Source organism: Pseudonaja textilis, chromosome 2 (assembly GCF_049901715.1).
Source record: "Pseudonaja textilis isolate UNSWEBS1 chromosome 2, rPseTex1.2, whole genome shotgun sequence".
In the NCBI taxonomy this organism is placed as follows: domain Eukaryota; kingdom Metazoa; phylum Chordata; class Lepidosauria; order Squamata; family Elapidae; genus Pseudonaja; species Pseudonaja textilis.
In genome coordinates this window covers 87115044-87136657 of record NC_141991.1, presented here as the reverse complement: position 1 = coordinate 87136657, position 21614 = coordinate 87115044, and the positions used below count along the sequence as shown (strand labels likewise).

The 21614-nt window shown below is 37.7% G+C and overlaps 1 protein-coding gene across 1 annotated transcript in view; it reads left to right on the top strand.

Annotated features, from left to right (window-relative positions):
* Positions 1-21614, top strand: part of STK10 (serine/threonine kinase 10) — a 74600-nt gene that overhangs the window by 9506 nt on the left and 43480 nt on the right. Inside the window, exon 2 of the mRNA XM_026696375.2 lies at positions 15496-15660. Within this exon, the coding sequence (XP_026552160.2) occupies positions 15496-15660 (165 nt within the window). The remainder of the gene's footprint in view (positions 1-15495; positions 15661-21614) is intronic.

The window sequence follows — 21614 nt, the reverse complement described above, 5'->3', positions numbered from 1 at the left end:
TACATTACACTCCTGACTTTTAATTAGATATGTCATTTGATTGTCCTATCATGTTTTTCGTAATAACTAATTGTTATACCAAACCATTTTTCTTTTTACAGTACTGTAAAAGTTGGTCAAAGACTACAATAAAGAGCTTTGATTTGACTTGATGTGATTTGATTCCAGCAATCCTTGAAATGAATGGACAGCCCACACTTCACAGTGTTTCTTCTTCCCACAAAACAACAGTAAAGCAACCCAGATACATGGTAATTCAGTCAAGGCAAGAACCATCGTTTTGTGGGGTAGGGGGGCAGACAAAAAATTCTACCCCCTCCCCTTGATAATTTTACTTAAAGTGCTTCTTTGATAGTGCACTGCAGCCAATTTGTCAGAAGCAGTTCTGGTTTGTAGCTTCTGTTGCTTATCAGAACTGTTGCTTCATCAGAACCGATGAAGCTTCTTGGATGAGAAGCAAAATGTTTTCTTCTTCCTCCTCAAGGAAAAAGCAACCCAGTTGCCTTTTGAAAAAGAAAAAAAAAGCACCTTTGCCACAACTATAACCTGGATGATAGAGAATCTCCACAGACATTCAGCAAAAGGAAAGTAGCTGACTAAACACAAAGGCAATTTGACTCAATGTTCTGGCTACTTTCTCATTTATTTCTGAAAGAAAAGTACAATTCTAACAGCTAAACATGTACATTTACAACTGAATGGAGTGGTATTTACCCTCCATTCCATTCTTGCAGTGGAACTGTAAGAGTTATATACGCTGGTTTAAGCCTTGATTTGACCTATTTTTTACCTTCCTTCCCTGCATTAGTTGCCCCTTGGCCTAACAAAACCACAGCTAATCACAAATGGGATATTTGTGATCTAGATCTTCAGGCAGATAGAACCAGAGTTCTAATCACCCTTCCTTGGACTATTCCCAGAGACCAACTCAAGGAAAGGACAATGGTTCAAAATCTTAATTGTTCTTCTGAGCAGGAGGTTACTGCTTTCCTGCTGCGAGACCAAATTTCAGCCATTTCCAAAAGGGTTGCCAAATTTCTAAAAATAGCCATGGATTGTAAAAGTCATGTGGTGCCTCTTTCACACTACTTATTGTTTCAGGCTTTCCTGCACAAGTTTATTGTTGGTTTACATTTGATCTATCGTTGTATTGTTATATTTTTGTATTGATATTGTACTATAAATAAATAAAATAATAACAGATGAATGCCATTGTATTTGAGTTTATCTATGAAGGCATTGATTACTATTGACCTCACCCCTTTCCTAAGAGGTCTGTAGGGGATGTGCATAAATAAGCGCACCAACGTGCCTACCGTCCCTGTCCTATTGTTTCTTTTATTTTTTTCCTTATCTATATTCTGAGGGGGAAATGGTAGGTTATATTTCCTTGCCTGGTTAAGATATATCATAGTATAGCAATAGTAATAGCACATAGACTTATATACTATTTCATAGTGCTTTACAGCACTCTCTAAGCTGTTTACAGTCAGCAAGTTGCTCCCAACAATCTGGGTCCTCATTTTATCCACCTCAGAAAGATGGAAGGTTTAGTAAAGCTTGAGCCAGTCAGGTTCAAACTCCTGGCAGTAGACAGAGTTAGCCTGCAATACTGCATTCTAACTACTGCACCACCACAGCTCAATTTGCATGTAATGTGTAACGTATAAACTGGAGTTTTTCTTTCCGGTTTCATGGATGTGTTCCCTTTCCAAATTATTATTGATCAGTGTAGTGTGTTTGTCTCCTAAATATTGAATAATAAAAACATTCCCACATTAACTTCACAAGGAGAACCAGATATGAAACTAATAGTAAAACCTTTAAACGATATCAGTAATAATATCCTAAAGTAAAAATATCCTAAACATGGAAGGAGCAAGCAAGTTACACAGAATTTCGTTTCTTTTTTAGCCATTGCATTATATGAGAAAAGAGCAAGCATGTTTACTGGTGTTCAAATTCAGAACAGCTAAGTAAATAGAAATGTGAATTTGTTTATGTATAGTGAGATGCATATAATACATAACATGGCATATATGCAAGCGTTCTTCATTTTCTCTTCAAGTTAGTTTACCGAGCCAGATGCCTACCAGTCCAGCCCTGGCTTTTTCAAAATACACGCACATGTGGAAAAATTATGGGAGTAAAAATATCAAAAATGAAAATTGTTGCTATTATTCCAAATATGGATAAATAAAAAACTGATTTTACTACATTAGATGTGTGACTGCGAATAGCTGTAGGCAAAGCCTCAGTGGCAATAGGAGCTGTAAGTTTACATATTTCAGCCTCCACATGGGCGTCTTGCCTTCGGCATTTTAGGAAGAATCTTTTTAAGCAGAACTTCCTTCCTTGACAGATGTACTATAAATCATGTGACAATTTAGAAGGAAGACATGGGTAGAGGGGAGGGGGGAAGAACATGTTTTGACCCAGCACCTGGATTCTTGTGCAATCCAGCTTTAGTACTTCTGCATTTTTCAATATTCTTTCTTTTTTTTACTGGCATCTAGACAAGTCTTCTACCTTGGGCAATTCAGTTAGATTGCAACTCTTCCTTTTTTTTCCTCTCTCTTTGCACAAATGGACAGTTTCTGTTCCTCACCAAAATACACACTTATTGGCATATTAACAGGAGAAAATGTGGCTGCCATTCCACGTTAGGACTGTCTTCTTCTGAATGCTCCTATTCTGATGTATCTTTGGGGATTTACTGAGAAATTTCTATAAGTAACCGTTCTTTTCCTGGGCAATGTATGTACCACCGGTGTGTTCTTGCACTTTATTTTCAGTTACTGCTAGGTGATCAAATTGCTCCATGCAACTGTTGGAAGAAATATCCTTCAGGGTTCAGTTCCCAGTGGAGAAGAAGACACTGGAAACAAGGAGGCTGTTTGGAAGGATGGTTTAATGGTGGACAGGACCACATGGCTTGGAGCTCCAAAGTGAAAGGGATGATCACATGCTTCAAGATGAAGGAAAAGAAGGAAGAGCTAATATACTGAGTGTGCCTGGGTTTTATATCCTCTGTTGGGATTTGAATGTGAGCTTGTATTCTGATTGGTTGTCAGACTCCCATAGGGCCATGCAGGGGCAACTCTGTAGGATGTCCTGAGTGCCAGGCTTGGTTGAGCCTTGCTGGGTGATGATGTAATGAAAGGGCTTTGGGCAATTCCTATAGCTCTACCTAGAGATCTTTGTTATGCAAAATAGGCTGGCCTAGGCCAGAGTAATGGCCCATTAGCAAAGATGGGGGGGCTGAGTTTCTGCTTCTGAGTTTCTACTCTTTTTAGGGGAAATATTCTGCCTTTTTGATATTTCCTAGGATATTTCATTTTTCTAGGAGAGGGGTGGGTGATAACTTCCTACACAACCAAGGAGCCGAAACCTACTAAAATGTGTTTCTTTACTATCAAATAGCTAGGTTGCAATACCTTTTATTATTTTACCTTATGCAGTTTTCCACATCCACCCCATGCTTTTATCATATGAGAAAAATGCAGGTTTTCTTAATGGTTCATGACAGTCTCCATATTGTTCTTGATGAAGTCCTTAACTTGGGAATCCCTCTGCTTATTTCAACTATAAACGTAAACATTCAGAGTTATGATCTGGTTCTGGGTGAGAACATTCTGTGTTTATTAAGCAAAAGGATGAAGAAACTTGACAACTGCTGTTGGAAGTTGGAGCTTTTAACCCTTTATATCTAAGTTAAATTGTGATCTTATACCTAATGAAGCTGTTGGAACAGTCAGGGGACTTTTAAAAATGGAGAGGGGTGGGAATAATCTGTTTTGCCACACAATATTATCTGCTCTAAGTAACAGCTTTTAAGATTGAAAAATCAGATATATACCAAACACGTGGACTGAGTAAGTGCTTTATTGCAGTTTTACTGCAGGTCATAAATTTAATTAGTGATACAAACAAAACAAAACCCATATTGTGAGTTCATGAATGACAAAGTAATAAATTCCAAAATCTTGAGCAGGAAACTATAAAATGGTTAAATCAGCCTTATGTGTATCTATTGTTTATACTGTAGTGCCATACTTGTAAATAAAGAGCAATAACAAGTCATAGCCAAGGAAATTCCCTACCACTGGTCTACATTTCCCAAGTAGTAAGATGATATATACATGGGGCTCCAGGACAAAGATATAGATAAGGAATTATGAATCACTAAGCAACACTCAAAAATACAACATAGATATGATCCCCAGTGTATAATGAGACTGATTCCTATAAATGCAAAATAATTTTTGCTTCAAAATCATGTCTCTTAGAGATGTGCTCACTTTGAAATTATTCTGAAAATGCACTTTGGATTTCGTGAATGTGTGAGAAAACCACTTCCCTGTTATCTCTACATCTTTATACAACTCTGAAAAATTTGGTGGTGCTGCTTTAATAGCCACATGATTTATAACTTTAACAAGTGGAATATTTAAAGTTTTCAGCTTGTTCAGAAGCCTGCAAAAAGCTGAGCTCTTTAACGACTGGCAAAGCCATGCATATTTCTTCAAAGTCTGGTGTACTTAAGAATTATTTTCATAATGTGCATATACTTCATTGGCATTATTTTAAATCAAGATACAGTGTTGCCAGAGCTAATCTGAAGAATGATATTCGGAAGGCCAAGACTGATTATAAGAGGAAGATTGAGAATAATTTTTATAGCAATAACATGGGGCAGGTGTGGCGAGGAAGTCAACAAATTACAAACCATCAACTGACCAATGTCATCCCTGCTGAGGGGGATGCTTCATTGGCAGAGGAACCGAATCATTTCTTTGCTCGCTTTGAAGTGGAGACATCAGAGACGATAAAATACAACTACCAGCCAATTGTAGCCCCCACCTCATTGTGGAGGAACAGGAGGTGAGGAGCATTCTGAGGTCTTTGAATCCTAGAAAGGCTGCCAGTCCTGACGGTATCTCTGCCCAAGTGCTTAAAGACTGTGCTGATCAGTTGGCTGAAGTCTTTACCAGGATCTTCAGTCAGTCTTTATCCAAGTCCACTATTCCGTCTTGTTTGAAGGCTTCCACCATTGTTCCACTGCCAAAGAAGTTCCCTATCAATAACCTCAACGATTACAGACCAGTGGCACTCACTCCTATCATCATGAAGTGCTTTGAGAAATTGGTCTGTCGGAACATCATTTCTGGTCTTCCGCATACATTTGATAAACACAGTTTGCATACAGAAAAAATAGATCTATAGAGGACGCTATAGCCATCACTCTTCACACTGCTCTGACTCATCTAGAACAGCGGGGGAGGGGCTATGTGAGGATGCTTTTTGTAGATTTTAGTTCTGCATTTAACATAATTCTTCCACATAGACTAGTGTCTAAACTTCTGGACCTTGGGCTTTCTAATTCAATCTGCCTTTGGATTATGGATTTCCTGTCTGGCCGCTCACAGAATCATACCTCTTCAGCCCTTATTCTCACATTGGTACACCACAGGGTTTCATGTTGAGTCCCTTACTGTATACTCTTTATGTGCATGACTGCATTCCCACTCACGCTAGTAATACTATTGCTAAATTTGCAGATGATACAACAGTGGTGGGACTCATCTCTTGGGGGGCTGAGCCTGCCTACCGAGATGAGGTGGACCGGTTGCTTTCATGGTGTGGAGACAATAACTTGGTTCTCAACACCAATAAGACCAAGGAGCTTTTAGTGGATTATAGAACGAACTGATCAGACATCCAGCCCTTGCTTATCAATGGAGACTGAGTGGAGCAAGTGGCCAGTTTTAAGTTTCTGGCTGTTACCCTAAAAGAGGACCTGACCTGGGGTGCCCACATTGCAGCCCTGGTCAAAAGGGCCCAGCAAAGATTATACTACCTGAGACTTCTCAGAAAACAACAACTGAAGAAAAAATTGCTGATGACCTTCTACCGCTGCACCATAGAGAGTATTTTAACATGCTGCACCTCTGTGTGGTTTGCCAATTGCACAGTGGCAGATAGAAAGCACTCCTGAGGGTGAATGTCATTGCCCAGAAGATCATTGGTTGCCCTCTCCCCTCTTTGGAAGAGCTTTATAGCTCCCACTGCCTTAAGAAAGTTCAAAACATTCTCAAAGATCCATCTCATCCTGGGAACCCTTTTTTTGAACTATTACCATCTGGCAGATGGTACAGAATAATAAAAACAAGGACAAATAGGCTAAAAAAAACGCTTCTATCCCAGGGCAGTAGCTCTTTTGAATTCTGCTGTATAGTGCAGTATTGGTGTGATGTCGAGGGTTTCTGGTTCAATTTGTAAAGGGTGAAGAATGAGTGTTTGTGTTTATTTTCATCGTCATGGTCATGATGTGCCCTGAAGATGGTGTTTGATTTCGTTGTACAAGGTGCAATGACAATAAACTAATTAAGCTGATAGTGCAGGGGTGTCAAATTTGCATCGTCATGTCCGTGACATTGTGACTTTTTTCCCCTTTGCTAAACCGGGGATGAGTATGGCCAGTGCGTGATGCATCCGGTCTGTGGGCCACAAGTTTGACACCCCTGAGATAGTGGGTTCCCGTGTTTTATATCACCATTCTGAATTATGATGTTAAGGGACAGCACCACAATAAGGCTGGTAGAGGATTAGTTCAGGAGAAAATCATTGAGGAAAAAACTGTCAGTAAGTAAATGAATGTGAGATTCCTGCTGAGCTAATATTAGTTTTATCCTCAACATATGCATATTATAACAAACAAAAGAGAAACTTGAGTGATTCCCCAGAGATATGTGACATGTTTAGTACTTCAGAATTACTCATTCATGTAAAATTCCGAATTACTTTACTCTTCCAGTTTTTTTCTCTACACTCTGATACCTGTCTTTTTACTTGGCAGTGAGGGGAAAATAGAATATTTGGGTAGATACTGGGAGATTGTGAATATACGGTAGGATTTTGATCTCATCGTACTAGAGCGATTAGTGTTCTAAATACAAGTTTGTTTTCCTGAATCATTGTTTCACATCCTCTAAAAGATGAACAGCAAGGCCACTCTATAGTTACTGGGTAAAGCTGAAAGGGGATTTTGTAATTTCCGCTGCTATTGTTCAATGTTCAATGTATAATTGTTTCTGTTGCAACATCTCTCTCTCTTTCTCTCTCTTTGTCTCTTTATATACATGTATAAATATCTATAAAAGAGAAAGGGAGAGGTGGGGAGGGGTGGGAATGCAGAGAGGATTTTGGCAGGATGTGTGTATTGCTTCCCCCACCTTTAATAGTGAGAAAAGCTAATTCCTACCCACCTACCCCCTAGTGCTGTGAAATGCAGATCGTTGTCCTTTCTGAACATAGGCCAGCAGTTCTGACTGTAATACAGAAAAGAAAAGCAGCCAAAAATGAAGCAAGTCTCAGTGTTTTTGTCTGAAGTCGAAGTGTACAATGCTCAAGGGTGCAACTGGACTTTCTACCTGACTGCTCTGAATTTACTTTTCTCACCTGCTCTGAATTCATTTCCAGTGGCAATACTGATATCTGATGTTTTTAGAAAATTCTGTACCTTTATACCCGCCCCCCATTTAAGGTTATTTAAATTATTGGACACAATATATTGTTGAAATAAATTTTGTGTACTTGCACTTGTGGTACAACCTTCAATGCCTCTAATATCTCCAAGCAAAAATATGCCCTCTTGAATTCTGGCTGAATAACCGGAAAAGCGATTAGGGATTTCCACTGATCAATTGTTCTTATTGTCAGAAGATTTCTCCTTAGTTCATAGTTGGATCTTTCCTAGATAAGTGTCCATCCGTTTACTTCTTGTCCTGCCTTCAAGTGCTTTGGAGAATGGGCTGATCCCCTCTTCCCTATGACAGCTTCTCAAATATTATCATGTCACCTCTGGTCCTTCTCTTTGTTAAATTAGGCATATCCAGTTCCTGCAAACTGTTCATCATATGTTTAGCCTCCAGCCCCCAATCGTTTTTGTTGCTCTTCTCTGTATTCTTTCTAGAGTCTTAGCATCTTTTTTTTTTGTAACATGATAACGAAAACTGGATGCAGTCTTTCAGGAGGACAGGTCCTCTGGAAAAAATCCATACTGATGCCACTAAAAGTCAATACCAATGGCATATAGTCAAAATTCAATGAAATTGTTTCTTTTTCAGAATAACAAGGAGTAAGTTAATATATTGTTATTCTTTATTCCTCCCAAACATTCTTCAATAATATGTAATACATTTAGAATATATGAGCAACATAATTCTTGTACCCAAAATGTGTGAAAGAATACAGAAGTTTGCCTTAGCTTGGTCAAACCTTCAGTTTTTAAAATCATGAGTCTATTAGTAGATAAAACAATAAGTTTTGAAGAAGCAGAAACCGTTGGTAGTTATGCTATGTTAGAAATAAAAGTGCATATTGCTCTAAAGGAAAACCTTTTATGCAATGGCTCTTCCTGTTTTTTTCCTGTTTTCTTCAGCTCTTTTTCTAAAAATGTGAACATATAGAAGAGGAAGCTTAAGTTGAGAAAAATTTTAGCTCCATTTTTTTATATTGATATTTTCTTTCAGTTCTGAATTTATTTTTGCTGACTTACCTTACTGACAGAATTAAGAGATTCTGCATTTTTAGAGGGCCTTTCTCTGTATTACCAATTGCTTTATATATGTGTGTGGGGATGTGTATAATTTAAGTTATAAGTATATATACCAAATCATATATTGACAGTTAATAAATGTACAAAATTTGCTAATTTTCTGAGTAAATGTTAGGAATAAGCAGAACTATCCACAATGCATGTAATGTTCTTATTGCAGCAAAGAGAATTTTAATGAGTAAAGAATATGAAAAAAATGACTATTTCAATTCTTTTTAGTGTATTTTAGGAAACAAATAAGAAAAGTAAACATTCCATCTCTAGCCCCGAACTCCACTTAGTTCAAGGCAATAATTCCTAACTTTGAGTCATAAGTGATAACCAACTTATTTTATTTGATTTATATCTTGGATTCCTTCCTTGAACTCAAGGTTGTACAAATAGAATTCTCTTCTGCATTTTCCCCCAAGTCAATTAGGTTGTGATATTGGTGGGGTTGACAGTGATTGACCCAAGGCTGCCCATTGTGTCCTTGAAATTCCCCAGCTACTCCTGTGCTTAATTTATTTACCAGGTTGGTTATCAATTGCTGTTATATCTGACCATTTGCTGCACTGGCTGGACAGGGCAGGATGTCATTCAACAGAATCTAGAGATGAAAGACACTACTTAAAGACTCGTGTTTATTACACAATTCATATCTCTGTCTCTTGATACTTTAGTAATTTACAATTCACAAAAGGAAAATCAGAATAACCTCTTTGTAAAGATGGCATATTGAGCAAGCAGATTTTGAAAACACATTTATGGCAGTGTCTTATTTTAATTCTATTTAACTTATTTTCAGGGATGGGTTTCTACCAGTTCTGTCCACTTCTGTAGAACTGGTAGTTCTGAAGAGCGGCAGACATAGAACCGGTTCTATGTCTGCTGATGTTTTTGTTCACCTAGGCTGTTACCTGATCTTTATTTCCTGATTTTTCAACTTCAGCTGCTGAATGAGGCACAGCTGCAGTTAAAAAAGCAGGAAAACAGGGCTGTTTCAAAGGCTGCTTCTCTGCACGCAGCATGCTGATGACGATTTACACGCACGCGGCTCCAGTGTGCAGGGAAGCTCATAAATCCCAAACCAGTAGTTAAGCCTGTCGTATCCCACCCCTGCTTATTTTACTCTTTCTAACTCTGTGGTTTCTTCCCCAAACCCCAAAAACTTTAACCTTAGACTGTTTACTATTGACCTCACCCCTTTCCTAAGAGGTCTGTAGGAGGCGTGCATAAGCGCACCAATGTGCCTACCATCCCTGTCCTATTGTTCCTTTTATTTTTCTTATATGTATCCATGTATTCATAACTATGTTTATACTTATACCTGTTATCTTATAATCGCTTGACAAAATAAATAAAATAAATAAAAATAAAATAAACATGCAAATGACTGAGTTTGCAGGCAACAAATGATCGATATAATGCATTTCTACTTGGCACAGAAGAGGAAGTCATGTCTGACCAGAGTAACTATTAGATCTAATCATGTGGATAATTCATTAGATCATTTCAATAAGCTGAAAATTTTCATCACTTTCTGAGTTCAGATTTAACCTGGAGAAGCCAAATCACACTCCATCAATGGTAGATGGCTTCCACTCTCACCCTTACGTTCGTTCTTACGTTGTGGATGATTTCCAGCAAGTCCAGTGTCAAAGGAAGCTTTTTCCAGGAGTTCTCTGAAAGCAAACTGTGTAAACCACAGAAAGGAAAGGAGCCACAGCTCTTACAAGAGACTCACAGTTTCTCACAAGTGAAAGATTGTTAATAACAGCTCACCAAATTGTTCAGTTCACAGGACAGCCTTCTGCTAAAAGGTGAGTTGGGCCAGAGTGGCAGGCAAAGCTTGAGCAATTTGCAGCTAAATTCTCACAGACATCCTTTCTGTTACATTTGCTAAAAATGTACAGCTACTTTCTTTTTTACAAAACTTTATTAAGTTTCAAAAAAAAAATTAAAATACAAAAGAATTAATTTTAACCTGTATACTAGCAGCATAACCAAGTCTTTGATTGTATTTATGTAAGTACCAAAGTACCACCAACAAACTCAGAAATCCCATAATATATGAATGAAGTGTTTATACAAGACACTGTATAAATAGAAAAACAAACAGTGAGGATGAAACTTGATTACTAGACACAGGATTAATACTTGGTGTTTGGGAGTGTCCAGGATTGAAAGTTGAGTGGCTTTGGGTATTCTGGAAGGTGGCAGGACTGAAGACAACTCTGAAGAAGAACACTCAATGTTATAACTTTATCCTGCAGTTGTCATATGTTTATATATGTATGGATACCCCTTGTTTGACTTTCTTGACTCTTCAATTGAACAGAATACTTCATTATTATTTTCCCCCCCAATATTTACTAATCACATTTGTACAGCAACCCAGTCTACCAAAAGAGATTCAGGGCAGCACACAACAGATAAAGCCCACAAATACAAAAATGACATAGATTTTAAAAAAATGTAAAAAAAGGATTTGCATTAAGCAAGAAGTACAGATAAAAAAGCAAATACAATAAATGTCCTCTCATTCCTAAAAAGAAAAAAAAATCAGACGTTTTAATCACTTTCCATCTGAAATAAAAGCAAGTTTGCTTCCTGATAAAAGGCCAGCACAGAACAAGCTAAGGCATGCATGAGAACATTGCAGTGGTTGAGCCTTGCTCCATGGAATGAGGTTTTAAAGTATGCCTATAACACAGAAAAAGCCATGTCTAAAGGTAGTTCATCAGGTGAAAGTTTTCATTTCTTTATATATCCAGAGAGAGAATTTTTCAATTTATATAAAATTATAGAAAAATAGAAAAAAGTCAAATAGAAAAAAGAAATAAGTAAAAAAAGAAAACATACAACTATGCCTTCTGTTTTCTATCAAGTAATTGTCATCTTTAATTTTCCTCCGTCCTCTTCCTTCTTTTTTAATCCCTGAGTTCTAAAATCATGAATTCAATCTTTTTTTACTTTCAGAAAAAAGTCCACATAAGATTTGTAATCTTCCATTACTTTGCTATTTTTTCTCTGACTGGTGAACATTTCCATTTCTGCTCTAGCTGTTGTCCATCATACTCCATATGCTATGAAATCATTTTCATACTGCACTGAAGAGATGGAAGATGAAGAAATGTAATATGTAAAATGTATGTAAAATGTAAATCCTTTGGAAAGCATACTAAAAATAACCTTTGAGCATTGTACTTTGCCCTGAGGGCAAGATGTATCACAGAAGTTTGTTGACTTAATATATAACTTCAATGATCTATGTTTCTAGTTTTGACACTTTTACAAATTTAGAAATTGTGATAAAAAATATTCTACCAGACAATCAGAATAACTGAACTGAATTCATGAATGAGGCAGCAAGGTCTCTGTCTCTGTAAATGTTCATATGGTTTCTAATCTCTCTCTCTCTCTCTCTCTCTTCCCTGACTGAATAGCTGTTCAGCAAATGATCTCCTTTAGAAATGAGATAACTGGGAAATTAGAACAATGATATGTGTAATAATTAACAGGCATTAAAAGGCATGTAAAACAAGCTATTAACATATTTGATTTCAGTCTCCGTTATCTGGCAAAAAGATACTTGTTGCAAATATGAATCTGGAAAATGTAAGGGATGAATAGACAAGTAATGGAGTAATGGGATAAGGTTTTGGAAAACAGACTTGAGGATGCACACATAAACATAAATATCCTCTGTCTTGTGGGTTTTGTTGCTTGACTCAACAGATACTTCCCCTGCAGAGTATAAATCCATTTACTGTCCTGGGACAGGATTCTGCAAAAGTTTTTCATATCAAATGGCATTCTTGATCTTCGTGTGACATGCAAGGCCATAGTCAAAAAAATAGCGGGTTTGGATAGGCTGAAAAATACACCTGTTTTTATTTCATTTACCTTATGATACATTAAAATAAAAAGTTGATAACAACTTTGGGAAATCCTCAAAGAGTTCACTGCGGGCTCCTGAGGAATGTGGGTTCAGGCTGTATACTCCTGTTATCAACTTGTATTATCTTTTCATAAAGGTGATAGCAAGAGTTGCTTAAAAGCAGGGGCCCCCAAACTTGGCAACATTAAGACTTGTGGACTTCAACTCCCAGAATTTTCCAGTCAGCATAGCTTAGCTGGCTGGAGAATTCTGGGAGTTGAAATCCAAAAGTCTTAAAGTTGCCAAGTTTGGAGACCTCTGCTTAAAAGGAAAGAGAAACTGACAAAAAGTCAAGATTTGTTTATTCTCTTGTTAAGAATGAATCTGACTTTTTTTCCTGGCTTCAGAAAAGATGGTTCAGGATGCTATCTGAGCACAGTTCCTACAGTCGTGTCAACACATAATCCAGAAAAGATGTAGAGTATTTGGAAGGTTATCAATAAAGTTGGTGCCTAACCAGTATCAATATGGTCTTAAAAAGAAAGAAAGTCCAGTTGCCTTTTGAAAAAGCACCTTGAGACAACCGTGGCCTGGATGATTGAGAATCTGCATATACACTAGGATCTTAGTTTGTTTCCTCCAGTTGGAAACTCTTTTACTTCGTAATATCCATTGTCATTTGATGGTAGTTCTGTGATGAGTAGAACTGTGTTCTGCTACTCCAAGCCAATAGTTCTGCACCCTGTGGTGAAAAAGAACAGATCTTTCCACCGTTTGGTGCATGTAGTTTCCTGTACTAAGTTCCACTTAGTAAGCCTGAATAATACCAGATGCTTTCTAATCTTTTGTTTTGCTAGCACAAACTACTCTTCTCTAAAAGGAAATACAACATTTTTAAAAGAAAAGAAAATTATTTACTTTTTTCTCTCCCCCTACCTTGTCCTCTTTTTTTCAGAAAGAGATTGCATGATGCAAAGGTACAAACTCAGCTTCAGCCTCCAAAATGTGGCTTACTAAACAGCACTATGAAATCATAGTAGCCAACATATTCCTGCATTTCCAATGTTGTCCTCACTCAAGCACACCTTGAATGTTTATGTTGGGCACAAATGCCATTATAAACTGTCTGTGAAGATATTATAAACAGAAATCTAAAAAGAGAAAGCAGTAATGTAGACAACAAGCCCTTAGAATTTTCCAGTGAAGCTCATTCAGCCCACAACACTCATCACTCAATGTGGGCTTTGCAGAAGATTCAGGATGGAAAGTACCACATCTCTTCAAGTAAAGAGATATTTATATATTACATTTAGAGTACTAGACAGATGTGGAGCATATGATCTTGTTCTGTACTTAAGTAGATTTGTTAAGTTTATTCAATAAGGCTGTTACTATCTTAGCTATTCATCTGTTTGTATATGTGTACCTCTGTTTATCACAAAAAAAACGTCCTTTTTGTCAAATGGAAAAAAAACTATTTTTGGATGATGTATGTAATCACTGACTGATTGTCCCTATGCCTTGGCAGATTACCTGGATCCTGACCTGGGAAATGAGTCACTCTAGAGAAACTCAACCAGAACTTATGCATTGCCGTCTGTTGCTCAGTACATTCCACATTCCTACACATTTTGGTCAAATTAAGAAAGATAACCCTGGGTTCAAATCACCAAGGAAGCAGAACCAGATATCATTGTCTAAGATGGGTAATGGGGCCAATCCTGGTCAGGACTGTTTTCAAAAAACCTTTCAGAACTGGTGTTAAAACTTTATAGAGACTGCTGGGCTTCCTCTAGTAGAGGGGTCTCCAAACTTGTCAATTTTAACACTTGAGGACTTCAACTTCCAGAATTCACCAGCCAGCATGGGTGGCTAAAGAATTCTGGGAGTTGAAGTCCATAAGTCTTAAAAGTTGTCAGGTTTGGAGAACCGTGCTCTAATATCTAGTATCCTGTATCAGTTTCTAGATAATTGAGACAGCAGCATTTGGAAAACACTGTCCTAAAAGGCTTCATTTGTCCAGATTGGTTAAGAATGAAGTGCCAGATGCAAAGGAGGTAAAGTATTAGAGACTTTCTGGTAGAGACTCGAGTTAGCTTAATTTAAACTACTTCAGTGTTTGTCACCCTTCAACTCAAGACAAGCTATCTTAGAGCAGTTTATGAAAAGAGAATTAGCTCTATATAACTTGAAGAGGTCTTCATTTTCAGTGTACAATACAATCCATTTACATTATTTGGACACCAGATGATAATCATTTTGCCCATATCTCTTTGATCCATCCTGCTTTGAGTTGTTAAGTTACTTTGAGCCATTACATTACTACCTCTTGCTCCACCACTCCACTTCCTACTTTGGATGCAAAGGCTTTGAGCAACATGCCCATTTATGAATGGTTTAGAATTGTTTCAACTGGACAGGCATCCAGTTTAATCTTGAGGTTTCACATATAATGCTTGCTGGTAAATGGGCTGCAAACATTTTTATGTATACGGGTATAAGTACATCTAAGTACATGTGCAGATTTGATTATATGCAGCTTTTAACTGCTTACAGTAATCTCAGCAACTTGGTCAGAAATTTAATGTAGAAATCAGTCTCATCCTCTAAGCTACCCATCTATGGTTTAGATTGTGTTCCGCGTGTGCAAAAATGGTAATTTATAATGTCATATCAATGTTTTTGACAAAAAAAAGATGCATTTGCCTCTTTTCCCTGTAATCCTTCAACCATGGTAGTGCCTGAAAGATGGGTTTGAGATGAAGCTGCTTTCAGACTTAATAATACATAGAATATTTGATTGCTGCCTTGATCATTAATTTGATTAATTCCCATAACTGCATATATGTTTGACATTTCATGACACATTTTAATATGCTCTCATGTACCGATTACACCAGGGTTATTATTTGCTATGATAATCATAACTCAAAATTGTTCTTCCAGGTGTATTGAATAGCATTCATCCTTTTCTCACACAAGAGGTAATGTTCCTTTTGCTTATATATTACAGGCCATAAACAGAGAGACTGGAGCCTTAGCTGCTGCCAAAGTTATTGAGACAAAAAGTGAAGATGAGCTGGAAGACTATATGGTAGAAATAGAGATTCTTGCTACTTGTGATCACCCACACATTGTAAAACTGCTAGGAGCCTTTTATTATGACAGCAAGTTATGGGTAAGGTATAATGCAGTGCTCTTCTTTTTCCAGGTCATTATATTTATCCAAGAATGTTAACATGCTGTGAGTGTACAAAATTATGCACAAGCAACCATATGCCAATTATGTGTAGCTTTGTCTTCTTGAAACTATTTATTGAATGCCTTCATATAATATTTTGTTTATGACATTTTTCCCCATAAATATGGCTAACAGTTGTTATGTGGAGTTCATATTTGCTTGTGATCCTGCTCCATACCATTAACCTTAATTTGCACTGAGGCAGACCTTCCTTTTGTACTACCAATGTTTCAGAGCCTCCTTGACTTATGAATTTTTATGTCAGGGTTCCAAGTAATACACCCATAGCAAACAGAACTCTGAGGTAGATAGGTTCCTCAAAGAATGGTTCTGTTGGACATATCATAGTGGCACAATCTGGTGAAAACCGACTCTGAATGTTCCCACAGTTTTCACCGAAATAAAAGTAAAAGTTTTTCCCCTTTTCCAAACAATCAGTCACAGGGTCCAATCAAGGTGCCATCCGGTTGCCTGGTAACTTCACTCCTCCTCCATCCAGCCACCTGTGGAAATGTCCTTGGTTCCCAGGAGAAAGTATTTTGTTTTGGCTACAAAACCCCAGCTATCTCACTTCCCCCCTCCCTATCCCTCAGCTCTCAAACCTCAAAATGGCTCCGGTCAGGTCAGCTTCAGGGTTAATACTCTATGGAACAATTAGAAATGCATCTTTTTTTATAGTTGAACTTTGCTTTATTCAAACCGATGAAACTCTGCTGGGCTCAGACTTTGAACTGTTAGCCAGATTATAAGTTCTGACTAAATGCTGTTTTGTTTCAACAAGCCATAAGCTGGTTCTCAAGATCTTTAGCTTACAATAAGGATCATCCTTCACAGCAAAGTAGGCGGGACTTTCTGATTGGATGATTGTTTAATCAACAGAAGTTTCTTCTTTTGAATTTTATTGCAGAAAAATGTTCAGTGAAATTTCTAGTATGCAGAAGAAGGATTCTGTATTGCAACAGGAATCTTGGCAACTATGATCAGAACAAAATCAATCTTATGTGGCAGTTATTTATTTAAAACCACTAAATTGCACCCTTCTTAAGTAGAGAAAAGTTGTAAGATATGTCGAGTAAAGGAACCTCCCAAGTTCACATGAGTATAACTGAAAATAAAATTTGGGGATTTGGGGCGGGAGTTAGTTGTACGGAGCTTTGGGGAGGAAGACATTTAACAACAGGAATGAAGTGAGCTCTTTGGAAAGACAGATGATTCACAAACCATCCACCTTCATCTGACCACCTTCCATTTCAATTCTGAAAACTTTTTCTTAGAAAGAACTTCAACATGTTTAAACAAATGCTCTTTTGGTTCAGGATTTTTTTTAAAGTGGTAAAAATTAGCATGTTTTTCTCCTTCTCTAAAATGACTGACATTCTGAGCTGGGGTGCAGTTGGGAGTTGTCTAAAAGCAACTTAAAAGATAACGGAGAAGAGGCAGGCAAAATCTTGTTCGCTCAATTTTTCATTAGTTGTGGTTTTTTCCCTTGCTCCTAATAGGGGAATACCTATGTCCAATGGTTTCCATATGCTATGTCTGAGAACTGCTTTTTGCTCAGTTTTGAACCAGATTTCCATTTTTGAAGATTTTTCTGATGTATATTTATTTTGTTGTATCTAATTAGATTTAATATAGCAATAGCACTTAGACTTATATACAGCTTCACAGTACATCACAGTCCTCTCTAAGTGATTTACAGAGTCAGCATATTGCCCCCAACAATCTGGGTCTTCATTTTACCCACCTGGGAAGGATGGAAGGCTGAGTCAACCTTGAGCCTGGTGAGATTTGAACTGCCAAATTGCAGGCAGCCGGCAGTCAGCAGAAGTAGCCTGCAGTACTGCACTCATTAACCACAGTGCCATGGTGGCTCAATACATATCTGCCCTAGCCCGAAACACTCTTTATTATAATATCCATTATATTTCTAATCAACCCAGTGATTGAAATTATTGGGCTCTATTTCTTTTTCAGTTATTTTAGCTGCCTTGCTTAAAATCACTTCACGCATAACCCAGTCTTGTGCTGTTTCTCTGTCTGTATGAATATTTTACCATAGTGTGGGAATCTTAACAGAGTGATTTTTAAAGTCAATGTGGATCCTAGTTGTTATGTTCCTATTGCAGCTTTCCCTCTAAAAAGATTAGTCTTGTATATGAATACGAGTTCCAGCTGCCATCACTTACACAATTTAAATTGAATTAAATGCCTCAGTGGAAGTGGAATGTTTATATGTGATCATCGCTTATAGTTTCTCAACCTTGGCAACTTTAAGATGGGTGGACTTCAACAAGCACCAACTGGGGAATTCCAGGGGTTGAAATCCACCCCTTTTAAAGTTGCTGAGACTGAGAAATACTGAACTAGTTGGAGCTCCAATAAACAGACAAACGGACAACATCCCCTATTGGATTTTCTGCAACTGTTTCTCCTGTGTCAGGTTTAGTTTACAGAAGTGGAACTTCAGGAACTAGAAGGCTAAAGTGCAGAAGGAAGGAACTATACAGTTCTCTGGAATTTTCCCGATGTCTCTTGAGTGATTTTTGAAAAGTTCAAGAGGCAACTCACAACCTCTACCATATGTCTCATGGGCACAAATCTTCAAGCCTCTATGAAATGTTTTATTAATACAAATTGTTTTAAATTAGTGAATTAAATTAGTGAATTGTTAAATTAAAATGTTCAGTTTGCTGATTAAAATATTTTTCTGGATTGAAGTAGTTATCCATTCTGAGTAGGAATCCCTCATTTCCCTTTAGAAATGTATTTGCAATATAATAAAATAATGAACTCTCAGTTAAGATGTTGATTGCCAAATGAAGGGTCAAAGAAACACAGTTTATATGCAACTAATAATTAAATTGTCAAAGCAGCCCTCCCAAAGGTGATGTCATGTATGAATACTATAGAACAGAGGTGTCAAACTCACGTTGTCATGGTGGCACCACGTGACGTATTCAGGACTTTTTTCCCCTTTCTAAACCGGGCAGGGCGGGGCCAACGCGTGACACATCCGGCCCATAGGCTGCAAATTTGACAGCCCTGCTATAGAGATAGCTCTCATTTATCAACCATAATTGGGACAAGTAACTTGGTCATTAAGTAAAGCAACTGCTTTAAAGTGAAACCATGACTGGCTTTGTGGTCTTACTTCAGCTTTGCTTTACAGATCTACATTGGTCACAGTTACTTTTTCATCACTGTCATATCTCTGAACAGTCATTTTTCTGGCTTACTAAATAGAAACTACCTATACCACCTTCCCTACATTAATATTATAAATAATAATTTCAACACAATACCCACCAATGCTACTATATTCCTGAATCTATTTATTGCAATAAAGGAAGAAAGTGACATTTGGAAGATGTTGTTTAAATTAGTCCTCATGGCTGAGTAATTTTATGAGCTGAATTCACCCAAAGACATATGAGCGGGCCAGAATTAAAAGTATGAACTGTTGGTCCTTCAAATCATAGTTCGGAATTACTGCAATGGCAAACATGATTTAGGACGAAGTATGTGTCATTAAATATTGAAGACGGTTTATATGAGTTTGGAAGTCCAAATGGGTGTAATCTAGATTTAGACTACAATGTCTAAATTATTATTTTCTAATTTTCCCCCACCTGGGATTGTTTCCAACTTCTCTTCCACTTGTAACTTGCTACTTTGGCTCAAGGGTGACATTCCCAGTTTGTTGTTTTTCTTAGTTGGTTATTGTGCTTGTTTGTTCAGGAAAAATAAGGCATTATGCTTAACATGCTGGTGAATGGTACTCTTGTATTGCAGAAGAATGATAGCAAAATGGAAGCAATCTGTTTCCTCAGGGAGTTAGCTATTTAAATTCCACCTACTGAATACTTGCATGCCAGACAAGCTGTTGACATTTAACTTCCCCCACCCCACCAATTAGAATCTCTGAAGTTACCCAAAAGTGTGATGGCTTTATGAGATCACACAGAGGCCTAGAAAGTGTGGGGAAGGCATTTGACATTTCTACCAGACTCAGTTCCTGTTCAGTGACAATGAGGCAGGGATTAGTGACCCAGAGAAGTGGAAAACAAATCTCCTAGCTGTTTATGCTATCAATCACATTAGACATGGGAACTTTTACAGTCAGATAGCCGGGCATTGCTAGGCATTTGAAAGATACAGGACAGAAGTCTACCAGCAAATTCTGAAAAATAACAAAATGGGCTCAAAGTTGCTGCTGAGTTCATTTCCTTTCCCTATAAATAGACCTAGAGGTTCTCCAGGTTTTGGAAACTTGAAAAGTTAAGGATGTCCATCCCTCAAATAGCTATTGCATTTCATATATAAGTGCAGAGACAGGAAAAGAAGAAAAACACAGTCTCCTGTAGACAATTTAGGACGCAGATATAGTGGGGGACAAAGATTCAGAGGAAGAAAAGAATATAGTAATCTTCTCTGAAGGTACTGTAGTTATCACTCTTTCCTCTTTCCATTTACTCATCCTCCCACCAGCATTCAAACTGCTTTCTAAATCCCTTTTGCAGATCATATTTCCTTTCACCCTCTTCTCAGATGCTTCATCACAAAATAGGAAAATAGAGTAGCTTTCACTTCTGTGGTGTGTAGCGAGAAGATCAAGCCTTTCCCATTTCTCTTATAGGACAGATCATTGTGTACAGATGGGGTTGCAGAGCTGTTACAGGATCAGTCCATTCAGACAGTGTAGTTCTGCATTCACTCTTTCAAATAAAAATCTTCCTGATCTTTTTACTTGATGCTTCTCCTGTTAAACTGCATTTCATCTTTTTAAATAAGCACTTGGTACCAGTAAAGCAGATTGTCCTTCTGTTGTACTGAAACCATTATTTTCCTTTCCTTTTTTTCTTTTTGGTCTCTCTCGGCTTGTGCAAGTGCCAGTGTTGTGGGAAAAGACCTCATTATGGCAACAAATTATGAGTGGGGTTACCTCAGTGTAAGCCACACAGTAGATTCTTGTCTTTGTTATACCAATTCATCTTGTGGGTGACCCACTCTTTGGGCTGTAAGGATAGTTAGACACCAAAGCTATTACAGTCCCTTCACCTAAGTCTTCCCCGCAGGTAATTTCTTTGTGTCTAGAAAGTGTGACCAAATTCTTCAATTCATCCTCTCCACCTTTATCAATTCTTCAAATCTGGAAATCAAACTTGAAAGGTGAAATTCAGGACAGATCTCTCTCACATCTACTTTATCTGGTTTGTTCTCTGATGAACTTGGATGATCAAAACTAAGGACTTTTCCTTTCACTGGTTTCAAGATCATTGTGACTGTTGCTGATCATTGCATGCCCACTCGGTTTTCAGACAGCATTGCTCTCTAATCTGTAATGTGTTTCATGCTGTTCCATTCTTCTATAATATATTATTGGTCTCCTGGGCATCAAAGCTTAATTAATGGACCTGAATTCCCTGAACTAGTCTAAATTAAGTATGCTAAGAAGACCATTCTAAGTATTGGCCTTCTATGCTGTATTTCTTCTGAAGTCTGCTATATACAGTAATTGTCTTTGAACCAACCATGTGACAGGCAGTTTTGATAGCAATGCTCTTTCATTCTTCATTCTTTTTTCCCTGGCATGCAAAGCCTGTTACTTGCCCAGAAATTACAACGGTCCCCTTAGTTAGGTCAGCATCTGTTGAGGCTCGTCAGTCTCAGATTTTTGTCTGCATCCGCTGAACCATGGAATTCACCCTATTCATCTCCTGGACTGATCCTTTTGAACTGATGGTTTTGCATCTGAAGATTTCTCTGGCTATTGGATATCTCTCTTTGAGACCATCTCATAATGCTCAAGTTTGGAACCGAGCACCCAGTCCTTTCCACCAAGAACAGATTGATAATACATTTTTTGGCCTTTGAGGTTCAGTGGTCTTCTG